This window comes from Chinchilla lanigera, unplaced genomic scaffold (genome assembly GCF_000276665.1).
Source record: "Chinchilla lanigera isolate Chin_1 unplaced genomic scaffold, ChiLan1.0 scaffold00030, whole genome shotgun sequence".
Lineage (NCBI taxonomy): Eukaryota > Metazoa > Chordata > Mammalia > Rodentia > Chinchillidae > Chinchilla > Chinchilla lanigera.
The window spans coordinates 9,014,055-9,028,925 of NW_004955431.1; the positions used below are offsets into that span (position 1 = coordinate 9,014,055).

A 14,871-nucleotide genomic window follows, 5' to 3' on the forward strand; every position below is an offset into this window, starting at 1 on the left:
GGGGTGCAGCGCGCCGGCCAGGGCTCCGCCCGCGTGAGGTTGCGTACAGCTTGTCGCGGGGGATCGCTGTGCTAGAGTCCGGTGGAAAAATTTTATGTTAGTCTCTGAGTAAAACTCGGTGTTTGTTTCACATGCCTTGTTTAAAAGACAGTCTAGGACTGGGCGCCGGCTTGAAGGTGGTAGTGTAGAACCTAAGCGTCAAATTGCGGAGAAGGGTGAATTCAGGTCGGGTGTTGGATCCCTGGTGCTGCGTGCCGGGACGACGGTGATCGTTAAGGCGTTTCTGTCACGGGTGCTGCGAAATTGTGTACAGTGTTTGCTTTGACAGAGACACACAAAATTATTTATTAGGTTTCGTGTGCAGTAGAGTACTTAAATAATTTAAAGTGACAACCGCCCTTTCCAATGTCATGACACCTTAACTTCAAAGCCATCACATTGTGCTTGTCAGTAAGTAGTGTGTCTTTATGTTTACATTTGTCAAAAAGCTTCCAGCTTAACCTAAATTAAGCTTACACCTAGAAACAGTTAGAAGGTAGGGTTGATGTCATTCCTTTTGCAAAGTGATTATTCCTGGAAAGTAGAAAGTGCCAGGGATGCATTAGCCCATGGTGTTTAATTTTTGTTATTGAAATTCCTTCTGATTTTTTTTTTTTTTTTTTTACCCTCAGCTGGCAAAAATGTGAAGTTTGGGGCTCGCCAAAAAAACAAAACGTTTTCACGTGGGAAATTTCGTTTTCTGTCAGTAGAAGTTGTAGCTCTGTTATGTACACATGCAGCTGTGGTTACAAGGATTTCAGAGAAGAATTAGACTAAATGTGAGCTTTGTTTATCCTTACTGTCAGACCAAACCTGTACCGTCTCTGTGGTGTGCAGAAAGGTTAGGAGAGTGGGCTTCAACACTGGCGCAGCCTCTAATCACCTGTAGTGCGCCAAGTAGGCTGATCCCTGGAGCCCCCTCCAGGCCAGTTGTTCACAGTCCTTGAGGCGGGGAGCAGGGGCACCCCATTGTTGAAACTCTCCGGTGTTAATTGGTGTTGCAGGTAGAATGGGAACCCCTTAGGGTAAGGACGTCTTCAGAGTTGTGTGTAGTTTTCTTAAGAAAGGCTGCCAGGATTGAAGCTGCACCTAGAAAATACAGTTTAGGGCATTTGGGAGAGTATCTTTACAGAATTTTGATCAGCAGCCCTGATGAAGTCTGATTTGTAAAGTGAATGGGGGCGTGGTCAGGGCCAATGGGCAGGGTGTTAGAATAATCCACAGGGAAAGTAATGGTGCAGGAATGAGAGTTGAAAACCACTTTTTCTTTCCTCTCCTAGGGTGTTAAAATAGTTGCGAAAAAAGTGAGAAACCCTTTGCTGAATTAAAACTACTTTTCAGCAATGAGTAGGTAGGCTGTAGGACATGAATTTTATTGTTGCCAAGTATCTTTTAACGTGTTTGAAATATACATGCCTCAGGTAATTTTCCGTTAATTACAAACTCTTGTTTTTTTTTTCTTTAGAGCCTTATGGTGGCGATTTTATTTTTATTTTTACAGTATATGAGATTGATATTAAAGACAGTTTTCATCCGACTTCGTCGGCGCACATAAGTTTCCTTTTGGCCCCCAATTTTAGGTCACAATGGTAAGCTACTGTTCAATATGTTCAGATTTATATTTTAGCATGTTCTTTTCATCTCCGTAAAAATACGTGTATTATAGATACAAAAATACTGTTGTAAGCTGCACAAGTTATCCTAAAGAGGAAACTACTTAGCAGTCGTGTGCAAAACCTTGTCTGTAAAATCCAAAGCTCATCTCTTAGTTCAGTGATGTGATTACCACATCCAAGTCACAAGAGTACTCCATGTGTTAAAATTTTACTTGTAACTACTTTGCCGTATTCCCAGTTGCAAGGATGATGGGTATAAATATAAATAATTTGGAGGAGTTGAAGGTTGTAAGTTGCTCTTTAAACTTTTTTAAAATTTGAGAATAAATGTAATTTGCTTTCTGCACATAACTTTTTTTTTTTCCTCTTTGGTTGAGGCAGAATCTCTCACCATGTATTTCAGGCTGGCCTTGAACTCACTGTACAGGCCATGCTGGCCTCAAATTCGTGGTGATCCTCCTGCCTCAGCCTTCCAAGTGCACCACCATGCTGGGCTGTACCTAACATTTTAAACAGTGTTAATGCTAGCCTTCTGATGATGTGTTTTTATTCACTGACCTTAACTTTCACCTTTGAAATATTAAGGACCAAAGTGAGAAGAACTACTTTCTAATGTTTTATGAAAGAATATTTGACAGAAAACCAGTGAACACGATCATATAGAATAATTCTTTTATAAACCCCTCTTCAGCATCACAAACCTCAGAAAATATTTATCTTATTTGTCCTCTTGTGATTTGCCTATATACCTGTGCCCTATTAGAGAAACATGAAACTGGCACAGTGGGATTCTGACTTCATGTGACTTTTGCATGTTTTACTTAATGGTAACCCTCCCAAGATTTTGAAGGCAGTAGTGGATGAAGGATGCAAGTGTATCTCGCCAACCCTTTTCAAGTTTAGATTACAGAAGAGGAAATACTTGAGATGACTGGCTGTTTAAAGTGGCCCTAGAGGGGGCTGGGGATTTAGCTCAGCGGCAAAAGCGCCTGCCTGGCAAGCGCAAGGTCGTGAGTTCGGTTCCCGGTACCGGAGAAAAACCAAAACCAAAAAATAAATAAATAAATAAATAAATAAATAAATAAATAAAGTGGCCCTAGAGTATGTATTTGATTGTGTTTATTATAGCATGAGCAAAATTTAAAAGAACCGTGCATATTTTTACAGTATATATCCAGTTACATTTTCTTGCTGGGAAATGGATTATATTCAAGACTCTACTGGGAAGCAGTTTCATTGTTCTTTTACGCTTTTTCAATAAAATAAATGGATAGGTTTATTTTAACTGGACCTTTTTAGATGTTGGTAGATTTCAGGCTTTCATCTCTTACTACATTTAGATGTTTGATAATACAGTTTTGATTGCAGTCTTTAAAAAGGCCAATTTTTTATAAACATAGGAGTTTTCCATCATTAGGATTAGTGTGCAGAGTTCTTTAAAATTTCCTATGAGGTCCGAAAGGTGGCAGTATTTGTTCTTCCTCCATCCTGGTGGGGTGTTGATTAGTGCTGGGAGTTTTTATATCCTGTAGAAATGTCATAGCTTATTATTAGAATCTGAAAAATAGTGTAAATGAAAACTGAACTTCTGTGCCTCTGAAGGAAATTTGAAACAACTGTCATTGTGAGTGAAGAATACTGTTGAACTGTGCATGGCAAACAAAACAAACTAGAAAGAGAAATCACTAGTGGTATATTTGTTTGACTTTAGAACGTAGTGGTTTTTATTTGTATCTTCACAAGAGAAAGCTTCATAGATGAGGAAAACATAGCTTACCTTATTTTTCCCTCTTACCTGAAAATGAGCTTCTCCAAGAAGTGCATGGAGGGTAGGGATCCACCAGTAGATTCCAGATCTTGCATGTAGTAATTATACTGCATTTTAGCAAATCTAAGATGCATTTTTTATATTCTGATATTACTGAATTGATAATGAGTCTATAATCAGTGACTTCTTTGAACTATAATTGGCAGCTTCTTTTCCTTAATGTCACCTAAAATAATGATGCATGCTTATAATTAGTGGCATCTTGAATTCATTTAAATGTGGCAGTGATAGGTCCCATTTACTGCATTTCTATCAGGCACTGAGCTAGAGATGTTAAGTCGAGTTTTTGCATTAATTTACTAGGAATTGGAGGTGATATTAGATACCAGCACAACCCTATTCTCAGTTTTCAGGATTGTTAGCAAATTAGGACAAGTCAGTCTTTGCTTCACTTTGATTACATGAGTTACGGCCAGTATCTTTTCTTAAACAGTAGTTTTAGAATGTTGAACAAATTAAAAGTGGTGAACAGTGGTAACCACCGTATCTATAGCTCCCCGTATCAGCCTCACAAATGCTGGCGGACACCTTTCAGTAGTTCTTACCTGCTTGTTGTCACGGTAAAGTTCCCCACACTTCCATGCTTTTCTTTTGTTATATTCCTTGATCACACAGTGGGTTGAAGAAAGAAATAAAGGAGAACACATTGACTCTTTTCTAGAAAATGAAATGTTGAAGCTCTTAGCTAGAAATGTTAAATGTTTCTTAAATTTTTTTTGTATGAAAATGACTAATATTACCAAATACCCTGTTTACTTTTTACAGCAACAAGCTTTAGAACTAGCTTTGGACCGTGCAGAGGTGAGGCCTGACTAAATTACATACTGAAATTAGTGTTGTCTATAATTGACAAAAGCTCAATTTTAAGAGATATTTTTATCTTCAAGGGAGTGTATTAATATTATTTTAGAACAAGACTGGAAGTAATTTTTCTGTAAATATATAGAAATACCAGGTGAGAGTTGGTTCGTTGTTATTTGAAATAAAAATTTTTATTATGCTTTGAAATAAAAAGTATTTGAACAAGGGCATAGAATTTTTAAAATTGTTTTTCTGTTTTGACAAGTTTTGTAAAGTAGCTTTAAAAAAACCCTCTTGATTAGGTAGACAATTTTTAATACATCAAGCATACTGAGAGCCATAAAACATTAAGGATGTTTCTGACCTGTGAAGTTATGGTTCATAGCAATGAAATACTGCCTAAAGAGTGCAGTTTAAATTTTACTCATGTGTTTACTTATTTATTTATTTTTTATTTTGTCTTTTTGAGACAGAGTCTTGCTCTGCAGTTCAGGCTGGTGCTAAACTCACTTTGTAGCCCAGGCTGTTGAACTCACAATGATCCTCCTGCCTCAGCCTCCCGGAGTGCTGGGATTATAGGCCTGTGCCACTACGCCCGGCTACTCATTTATAATATAACTAGAAGTCGTTTTTTTTTTCCTATAGGATATAAATTAACATGAGTAAAGACTTTAGTGACTATATAGCCTTTTTTAGCCTCATGTTTTAGATATACAGTATTTAATTTAGTTGTTTATGTATGAAACAAAAGGCAAGCTGTTTTCATAAACTTTCTTTTGTTAGTATGTCATTGAAAGTGCTCGGCAGAGACCTCCTAAAAGGAAATACCTGTCAAGTGGAAGGTATGAGTACTTAATTGATAATATGGTTTTGTTGTTGTTGTTGTTGTTGTTGTTGTTTGTCTTTTTTGAGACAGGGTCTTGCTGTGCAGCTTAGGCTGGCCTTGAGCTCACTTTGTAGCCCAGGCTGGTCTCAAACTCACAAAGATCTTCCTGCCTCAGCCTCCCAGTGTTGGGATTACAGGCATGTGCCACATGCCACGCCATTGATAATACCTTAGACTTGCTGAAATGTGGTAGTGAACAAATGTTAACTGAACAGTAAATACTGTTTTCCTAGGCACTGGGCTAGAAATGCTTTAGTTTTTTTTTGGCATATACAGATTGAGCATCCCTAATCTGCAAATCCAAATTACTCCAAAATCTGAAACTTTTAAAGCTCTGACATGGTGTCAGTGGGAAATTTTCCATCTGGCCTGATGTGGTGGTTCATAGTCAAAATACAGGCATGCTGAAAGTATTGTATAAAATTTCCTTTAGCCTAGTTGTATAAGTGTAAATGAAACAAGTCATTTTCATGTCTCACTTAGGGGCCTATCCTCAAGGTAACTATTACATATATGTATATATTACAAAATCTGAAGAAATCTAAAACAAACTTCTGGTCTCAATAATTTTCAATAGGGGTATTCAGGGCATATTAGGAATTTCTAAATTGATTTTAGACAGCATCCCCACCTCATCTCCAAGTTTTGGGAAAGTACAGAAATCATTAAAACAGCGTTTATTTCATTAATTATTATATTAAAGTTTTATACTTTGTCTTTATTCATTTTCTTCTAGGAAATCTGTATTTCAAAAACTTTATGACTTATACATTGAGGAATGTGAAAAAGAACCTGAGGTTAAGGTAAGTGTCTATTCTTTATGACATTGTGGCTTTTGAAATGTAATGAAAGAGGGAAATTTTAGGAGTGAAATTTGAAACAGTTAATTCATATTTTTGTAGGTACACTAACATCTTTTCCAAGCAGACACTAGTCAGTTAGGCTGACCCCAGGCACCAGAGTCGCCTGTTGAGGTGGGAATAGGATGCAGTGTGTGTAAAGGAACACAGTATCCCAAAGCCACGTCAGTACCTTTGGTTGCTGCTTCCCTTTGAGAAGTGATATGTCAACCGAGTATAAAAGTAACCTATTTCCTTAGGGTGTACTGGAAATGTCAGTGTACTTTTGTACTGGAATGTCAGTGCTATTACAGGCTATAGGAAATTCCCATGTAGTAATTTAAGGTGAATTTGGTCATAAACCCATGGACAATTAAACTTAATTAATTTTATTTAGCATAAAGATGTCTATAGTAGAAATATAATAGAAATTGACTACTTGATATCTTTTGAACCCCTAGATTAAAAGGGCCTTTTTGGGTTTTCTGAGCATCTTTTGTCCATTTTTAATGTGAAAGTGAATACCTTGTGTCATTGAGGCAAAAATAGCAGAATTCTAGTAGTATATAACCTTTAAAATCTTTATAGACAAATACAAAGCCAAGTGCCCCTTCTTGTTTGTTTTTTGTTTTTTTTTTTTTGAGACAGGGTCTCACTATATAGTTGAGGCTAGCTTTGAACTCACTATGTAGTCCAAGCTGGCCTTAACTACAGCGATCCTCCTGCCTCAGCCTCCTGAGTGCTGAGATTATAGGCTTGTGCCAGCATGCCCACCTAAGCACTCTTATAGTCCCACCCCTCTGGGACTGGCGCATAAGTTGGAGCCCCAACTGGACAACTTACCAAGACTTGTCTAAAAAAGGAAGTTACATAAACAACTTGCTTTCTACCAGTTAGAGAAACTATTGGACTTGTTTCGATCTAACTTTAGTGGTAAAATATTGAACAAATGTGTAGTTTTTGCCATCCAAGTTAAGAGAATGCCTAAAATCTTCATTTGGACATAGACATAAAGTATTTTATATATTTATTTTGAATGACTTTTTAGTTACCTTTATTTTTTACTTACATATTAGAAGTAGAGATTTTACATTTAAGTAATTTTATTTTGTAGATTACTAAGTTTTCTTGACATGAATTAATTTTCATAAAATGTAGTAGATACATTGCTTTATCATCTAGAGTGGCTAGAGGATTATGAATCTTCCCCATCTATTCATGATCATAACATAGAAGAACCACCAAAAGATTGATTCACATTTGATTTTGTTAAGTTACAGCATTATTTTCCAAGGTTATACTGGATTATTTTCATAAGCTCTTCTTCTTTTTAAAGCAGAAATTAAGAAGAAATGTGAACTTGTTAGAGAAGCTTGTTATGCAAGAGACTTTGTCATGTTTAGTGGTCAATCTGTACCCAGGAAATGAGGGATATTCTCTGATGCTCAGGGGGAAGAATGGATCAGGTAAGAACCTCCAAAGCACAGAGGCCACAAAATATGTCTGCCAGTGACAGAACGTGCTGCTTTTGAAAATTGCTTTCTTACCCTACTTAATGGTTTGTCCTTCAGATCAGTGCCAATTTAGTGATAAAAACAGGGTTTTCTCTTACTGTTTCGCTAGAACATTAGAAAGTATTGTATGTGATTGTTCTTCCTGAGCATACATTTGAAAAGTATTCTGATTGTTTTGTCTTTGAAGTCAGCTTACATAAAACATGTTTTTAAAAAGTTGTAAGAATTTCCTTTTGATCTGTTGCTATTTGTGTTTTAAGGTAGTGTAATATATTTTAAATTGTGCTGCATTGTGAAAAGGAATCTGAAATCTTTAAAAATAAGCAGATTCAATGCTTTTAAGTAATGTTCAGGTATTAAAGTATTTCTATTAGGAGCTGGGCGTGGTGGTGCAGGCCTGTAATCCCAGCACTCGGGAGGCTGAGGCAGGAGGATCACTCTTAAATTTGAGACCAGCCTGGACTACATAGTGAGCTCAAGACCAACCTGGACTATGCAGTGAGACCCTGTCTCTTAAAAAAAAAAAAAAAAAAATTCTATTAATGTGAATGAACAGTTTTAAAATATAAATATTCCTAGATTTCACTAAAGAGGTATCTAGAAATTTGCATAATGATAAGTATAAGTTCTATAAGGAGTTCATTCAGATAAGAATTTTTATTTGTGTTAAATACTACTTAATTGTAAAATGTAGCACCAAGAGAATTTTGTTTTAAAAGTGACCAGTTTGTGGATGAACTGCCAAATTATTACTCTGTTTTCCAGTTGCTTTCCCTCTCCAGTCTAAAATGTTACACAGTTAACTGATCTTTTAGTAAACATATCATTCATTTGTAAAGCTTTGAAAAGGATGTTGGCCCTATTCTTCCTCTTTTTTTAATGTCATATAACTTCTGCACCTAAGCTTTTTTGTGGGCCTAATTTTCCTAAACTTCATTTTATGTTTTAACATTAAGATTCTGAGACCATTCGACTGCCTTATGAAGAAGGAGAATTGCTTGAGTACTTAGATGCGGAAGAATTACCTCCTATTTTGGTTGATCTCCTAGAAAAATCTCAGGTATAAAATTTTTCTTTAAGCTTTTTTTGGTACTGTGAATCAAACTCAGGACCTTGTACTTGCCAGGCAGGCGCTTGTACCACTGAGCTGTGTCCCCGACCCAAATTTTTTCTTTAGAAATGTTATGGTAGGCACAGTGGCTCATGCCTCTAGTCCCAGCTACTCAGAAGCCTGAGGGAGGACACTCTCTGGAGCCTAAACATTCAAGACCAGCTTGCTTTTAAAAATAAATTTTTAGCCAGGCTTGGTGGTACACACCTGTAATCCCAGTATTTGGGAAGCTAAGGCAGGAGGATCGCTTTGAAGGCCAGCCAGAACTACAGAGTGAGTTCAGGACAAGCCCGAACTACATAATGAGACTCTTGATTCAAAAAACAAATAAATAAATATTTAAAATATCCTTATATTTGTTATGTTCGTGGTATATGCATATATATTTATATATGTATGTTACACTTCTAATATGTATTCCCAACCATGTTTCGAGCATGAAATGAGACAATAGAAATTGGTTTATTATAGGATATTTAGCCTTCTTGCCATACTGAAATACACAGATTTAGTCAGTTTTTCTAAAATTGTTCTAACAGTTAGATCATCATTTGAAATCTCCTTGTCGTTATGATCAAGAAATTACTTCGATCATGAAGCTTTTTTTAAAAAATAGTAGTCAGAAAACAGCCTTTAGGCCTGTACTTTTTCTTATAGCCACTTGTAGCAGGCAGTCTCTTTCTTCTTTGAATTAACCCCAGCCACATTGGGTACTTTCTTGAGAAAAAAAGTCATCAGATGGACACCCCCATTCCTCCTGTTACTAGCTGACTAGCATCCTGACTCTTTTGCCCCAATTTCTCCTTCATTTCCTGTTAAAATGAATGAGTGTTTTCCCTGTCATCTTCCTCTTTTGTTTTCAGGTCTTCTCTAGGTCTTAAAACTATAATCTGCCCCCTTGTTATGGTTGATACATTGTGTCAACTTGGGGAGTCTGGCGATTTGGCTAAGTGACTCAGCAGGAAGCCAGGGTGCTTACTTTGTATACATCCTGAGCCTGTGGAAGAGCAGGGCATGGAGATTATGTGAGAGCTACCTTCCTCTGAGGTGGGGGTAGCCTGTTTACAATGGAGGGAAAGAAGCTGCTGGCCGCCATTCCTCCTTTTGCTCTGGCTGCTTTGCTATTCGGCTGCCATTCCCCCCCTTTGCTCTTGTTGCTTTGCTATCTTCTGCCTCGGAGCCAGCCAAGTATGGACTGAAACCTCCACAAACTGTAAGCTAAATAAACCTTTCCTTCCTTCATTTTGGGCGTTGGGTATTTTGTCTCGGTGAGAGAAAAGTAACCAAGACACCCCTTCCTATTTATTTTCATTTCTACTAGATACAGAATGTAAACATACTGTACTCTCGAAAAAATTCTCTTTTGACCCTATTCCTTCTCCAACTGCTGCTTTACAGTTCTGACCCTCTTGACAGCAAATCTACTTAAATTGTCTATAATCATCGCCTCCTTCAGTCTTTCTTCCACCAGCCCATGCAGCCCAGGCAGCCTCGCAGCCTCACCATTGTGTGGAAGCTGCTGTTGTCAAAGTTGCAAGTGACTCCATGGTTGGGAGTCCACTGGTCACTTGTCTGTTCCCATCTAAGGTGACTCTGAGCAAAGTTTAAGGCAAATACGGACTTTTTCCTTGAAATATCCTTCTTTGGCTTCCAAGACATCACATTCCTGGTTTTCCTCTTCCTTGTTTATTCCTTTAGTTTTCTGTGTTGTCATCTCTGTTCTTTCCAGAAATGTACATCTTTCAGAGTTCTGTCCTGGGCCCTCTGTTTTAGTAAATTGTCCCTGAGTGGTCTCATTTAATTTCATTGATTTAAAAAAGTTACTCTTTTGCTTGTGCCTCTTACCATGACCATTCCACTAAGCTCTAACCCTGCTTCTTTACTTGGATGTGTATAGTAATAGATTTCTTAAACTTAACACTGTAAAAATAGAATTTTTGTTTTATCTCCCTTACTGACTGACTGACTGACTTATTTAGAGACAGGGTGTCACCATGTAGTTCAGATTGGCCTTGAACTTACTGTGTAGTCCAGGCTGGGCTTGAACTCATGGCACTCCTCCTGCCTCAGCCTCCTGCGGGCTGAGATTACAGGCATGCAGCACTGTGCCCAGCCCTTTGCAACTAATTTCATCAGCAGTTTCTTTAATGTGATGGGTAACCCTGCTCTTGCATTCCACCGTCAGTCCACCAGCAGTCCTCTGCTGTCCTTTCAAGTTTTCAACACGTTCACTCATTAAGGAAATGCACATCAAGACTGCACTGAGATACTGTCTCATCTAAGTCAGAATGGCTATCAGGAATACAGAAAACAAAAGTGGTAGTGAGGATTTGGGAAAAGGAACCCCTCTGCATTCTTGGTGGGAAGGTAAACTAGTATAGTCACTGGCTATCAATATGGAGATCCCTTAAAGAACTAAAGATAGAGATACCTTTGATCTATCTATGCCACTCGTTGTATTCCCTAATTAAAGGCGGTATATTCTAGGGCAGCAGTGGCAAACCTGAGGCATATATGCCATGGCAGACTGTTTGTATCAATTGAAAGCTGTAAAAGGTTTACCATCACTGCTCTAGAGGTATCTGTACAATTAGGTTTACTGCAGGTCAGTTCACAGTAGCTAAGCTACAAGCCAGGTTTGGTGGCACAAAGCTATAAACAGCCTAGATACCTCTAAGCATCATTATCCATTATCAATGGATAAAGAAAATGTAGCACGAATGGAATGTCATGCTCAGTGAAATAAGCCAGACAGTAAATCAAGTATTACACGTTTCCCCTCATATGAGGGATCTGGGGAAGGAGAAAGAGATGACATGAAGGTAGAAGAAAGATGATCAGAGATGAGGAAAGGGAGACAAGAAGGTAAGGGGATGGAGCTCCAAGGGTGCAGTGGCTGAGTGCGCCATACTCACACAGAAAGCAGCTGTTTGGTAAAAAGAGTGAACATAAACATGACTGATAGATAGCATAGAGGTCACATGCTGACAGCTTGGAATGGATGAGGAACATCACACTGTATGATCATAGCAAGTCCTAATTAACAAAACTTGAATGATGATGGTGCTTTTATTTGTGTACAGAAAGCAGTATTTTTAGTTTGTATTTATAGTTAGCTTTTCTTTCCTTGTTAATAAGGGTTAGGATTTTATTTCTTCAAGTTTTAGTACAGCAAGTATAGAAATCTTACCTAGAGCTTGAAACTGGCAGGATCAATTGGCATTTCAGCGGTGCCAAAGGTAGCAACATGTAACAGTGAGCCACTGAGCTTCAGGAAAGCCGTGATCCCAAGGAGCTGTGACTTCACAGGTACATAATTGCCAAAAGCCAGTCCGTTGTCTTTGTAGGTGCCAAAGTCATCTATAACTAGAAACTGTTAAACAATTTTAAATGGCTTCATTCATAATGGTGAACATAAAGTAACTCCTTTTAAAAGGATGATCTAGTGGTATATCCACCGAGGAAATCTGTTGAAACTTAGGTGAGTGGCCAAAATACTATGTCAGAGTGTTAAAAATAAATAAATAAATAAATGAGGCTTTTGAAAGGTGACATTTGCTTGCATGTTTTTACTCAAAACAGGTTAATATTTTCCACTGTGGATGTGTCATAGCGGAAATACGGGACTACAGGCAGTCCAGTAATATGAAATCGCCGGGTTACCAAAGTAGGCACATTCTCTTACGTCCAACCATGCAGGTAGGAGTGTTCAGTTGGCAATTTTTGTTTATTTGGAGTTTTTATTTATTGAAAGACTTTATGTGTTTTTGTGAATTACACATTCATGCGTTTTTAATTTTTTATTTCTTCCAGACTTTAATCTGTGATGTTCATTCAATAACAAGTGATAACCATAAATGGACCCAGGTTAGTAGTTTTGCTTTTAATCCGAAACATGCAAAATATAGTATGAGACATTAAGCAAAAGCTGTTTTCTACTCATGATTTTATTCATGTGTTGACACTTTGTGTGAAAAGCTAGGATTCCTTTATGCATTTTGGAAGTTAAGAGTCTTTATACATGCAGTAATCCCTCAAGGAACTGTAACCATTCAAGCCCAGCTGCTATGACCATGTCAAAATTAGGCTAACTCAACATACTTATGAAACAGTTCATATCCCCTTTCAAACAAAAAAAAAATACTTTGTTTTTACCATGCCTACAAGTAGATAATTGATTTTCCGTCATCTAGGATGCTAAAGTAGGTCTATCCTGTCTTTCTTATGGGGGCGGCGGCACTTATACAGGTTGCCTTACCGTCAAGCGACCTCGCTTACCCTTGAGACTAGCCAGTTGACCCTTTAGTTCAGGCCCCACGGTGTATGAGATTGTCAAAAACAAGAGCCTTTCCTTCTTCCTTTGCTACCATAGAGAGGGAACAAGTACTAAATCAAAGAAAATACCAGTGCAAATTATCCACTCTGTGAAACATGTCTATAAAGTAAATTTATTCATCCACAACTGTCAAGTTGTCATGTTCTAATTTGGACTGCTATTTTTTCATCTGTGAGAAGGTTGAAAAGTATTAAGAGCCGGGTGTGGTGGCACACGGAGACTGAACCAGGAGGATCACTACAAGTTCAAGGCCAGCCTGGACTACATAGTGAGTTCAAGGCCAGCCTGAACTACATAGTGAGACCCTGTCTCAAAACAACAAAAAACGATGAAGAATGTTGGGGGAAAAGGCTCATTGGTAGTGGTCAGAGGGTGTTACAGCATCACTGTCTTACTCTGAAATATGATAAAGGAGAAAATAGAATATTTATCCTTCTATTCCTGTATAAAGTGTATTTTGGGCAGCCAAATAGCAATTGAGAAAAAATTCTTTAGAAAAATTCCAGCTAATAGGTACAAAAGCAATGTTAAACTTTAAAAAAAAATTGTCAGTTTAGAAGTCTTCATAAATCTAGACAGCAGTCCTTCTTCCTTTTGAAAACAGACAAGAGGTTCATGGGAAACATTATAATTCAGAAATCTGCTAACATTATAATTCAGAAATCACTAACCCTGCTAATCTGAAAATGAGGCCTCCTGGTGTGACGCAAAAGAGAGAGTAGGACATTGTAGTACCAGTGAGGAAAGCAGAGCCTAGGCTAAATCAAGCCTCTAGATCTAGCTAGCGGTTTGTAGGGAATAAAAGAAGACTTTAAGTGACTTGACGAGGAAGCAACCAGCCAGATCCAATTAAATGACTTATTCAAGTCCAGCAAAATCGGTTCCATGAGAAGAGGAAAAAAGATGAAGGAAGAAGCAGTCAGTACAGAATTCAAGAGGTGCTTGCAGCTGGGTACAGTGGCACATACTGAGGACGTTGGTACTCTGGAAGGCAGAGGCAGGAAGAACACAAGTTTGAGCCCCAGCAAGCCCGAACAATTTAGTGACTTAGCCAGAGACGCTGTCTCAAAAAAAGGGACAGGGTCATAGTTCAGTGTGAAGGCCCTGGATTCAGTGCTCAGTGCCACCACCACCAGAAAAAGTACTTGTAAGATGTAAAATCCAAATACAGTGTGTAGAAGACCTCGTTTAAGTTCAAGTTCAAAATAATATACCTGGATCATGGCAGGAGGAATTTAAATAGACTGGGGTCCTTGTCTGTTAATAGTGCATGCTAAAGTTTTCCCAAGTGAGTGTAACATCTAAGGTATATTTTAAGTTATTCTAGCAGAACAAGCTAAAGTTAGGAGCATAGTCACTAACTGAAATAAGGCGTTGATTAGGTGTTGGTGCATAGGTGTCATTACACCTGTACTTTTTTGTATGTTTGAAAATTCCTGTAATAAAAGTTGAATGAAGCTATTGCCAGGCATGGTAGTTCACACCCGCAGTCCCAGCACTTAGGAGACTGGGGCAAGAGGATTGCTGTGAGTTCAAGGCCAGCCTGGGCTAATAGTGAGACCCTGTCTCACAAAAAAAGAAAAAAAAAAAAAAAAAGAGGAGGGAAAAGAAGCATTTTTTCCCCAAAAGTTCCTATGCAGCAATAATATTTGACTTTAAAAACTTGTTATAGAAGGCTGGGGGTGTAACCCAGTGGTAGAGCCACTTGTGTAGCATGTGTAAAGTCCTCGGTTTTGTCCCTACCATTGCAAAGATATAACATAAAATATGGTTAAGACATTTCAGGGATTTAGGAAAAAAACAAAAAAAGTAGGATTTGGTAAAGTAAGTTACGTGATACCAGTAAAAAAAAAAAAAAAAAAACAGTATTTATTTTGGATTTGGGTAAATAAAATTTGTAA

General features: G+C 37.9%; 1 protein-coding gene across 19 annotated transcripts in view; it reads left to right on the plus strand.

Annotated features, from left to right (window-relative positions):
- The window catches only part of Supt20h (suppressor of Ty 20 homolog (S. cerevisiae)), a 37,520-nt gene that overhangs the window by 730 nt on the left and 21,919 nt on the right, over nucleotides 1–14,871 (plus strand). For 5 of the 19 annotated variants that reach the window (XM_013515794.1, XM_013515808.1, XM_013515810.1 and 2 more), the window contains 8 exons: nucleotides 672–1,628; nucleotides 4,249–4,284; nucleotides 5,068–5,126; nucleotides 5,907–5,973; nucleotides 7,346–7,475; nucleotides 8,480–8,583; nucleotides 12,217–12,333; nucleotides 12,448–12,501. In XM_013515794.1, the coding sequence (XP_013371248.1) occupies nucleotides 1,626–1,628; nucleotides 4,249–4,284; nucleotides 5,068–5,126; nucleotides 5,907–5,973; nucleotides 7,346–7,475; nucleotides 8,480–8,583; nucleotides 12,217–12,333; nucleotides 12,448–12,501 (570 nt within the window). In that variant the 5' untranslated portion in view covers nucleotides 672–1,625. Of the gene's footprint in view, nucleotides 1–671; nucleotides 1,629–4,248; nucleotides 4,285–5,067; nucleotides 5,127–5,906; nucleotides 5,974–7,345; nucleotides 7,476–8,479; nucleotides 8,584–12,216; nucleotides 12,334–12,447; nucleotides 12,502–14,871 lie in introns of those variants that run through there. The other 14 variants (XM_013515811.1, XM_013515803.1, XM_013515809.1 and 11 more) reach the window with 9 other exon arrangements.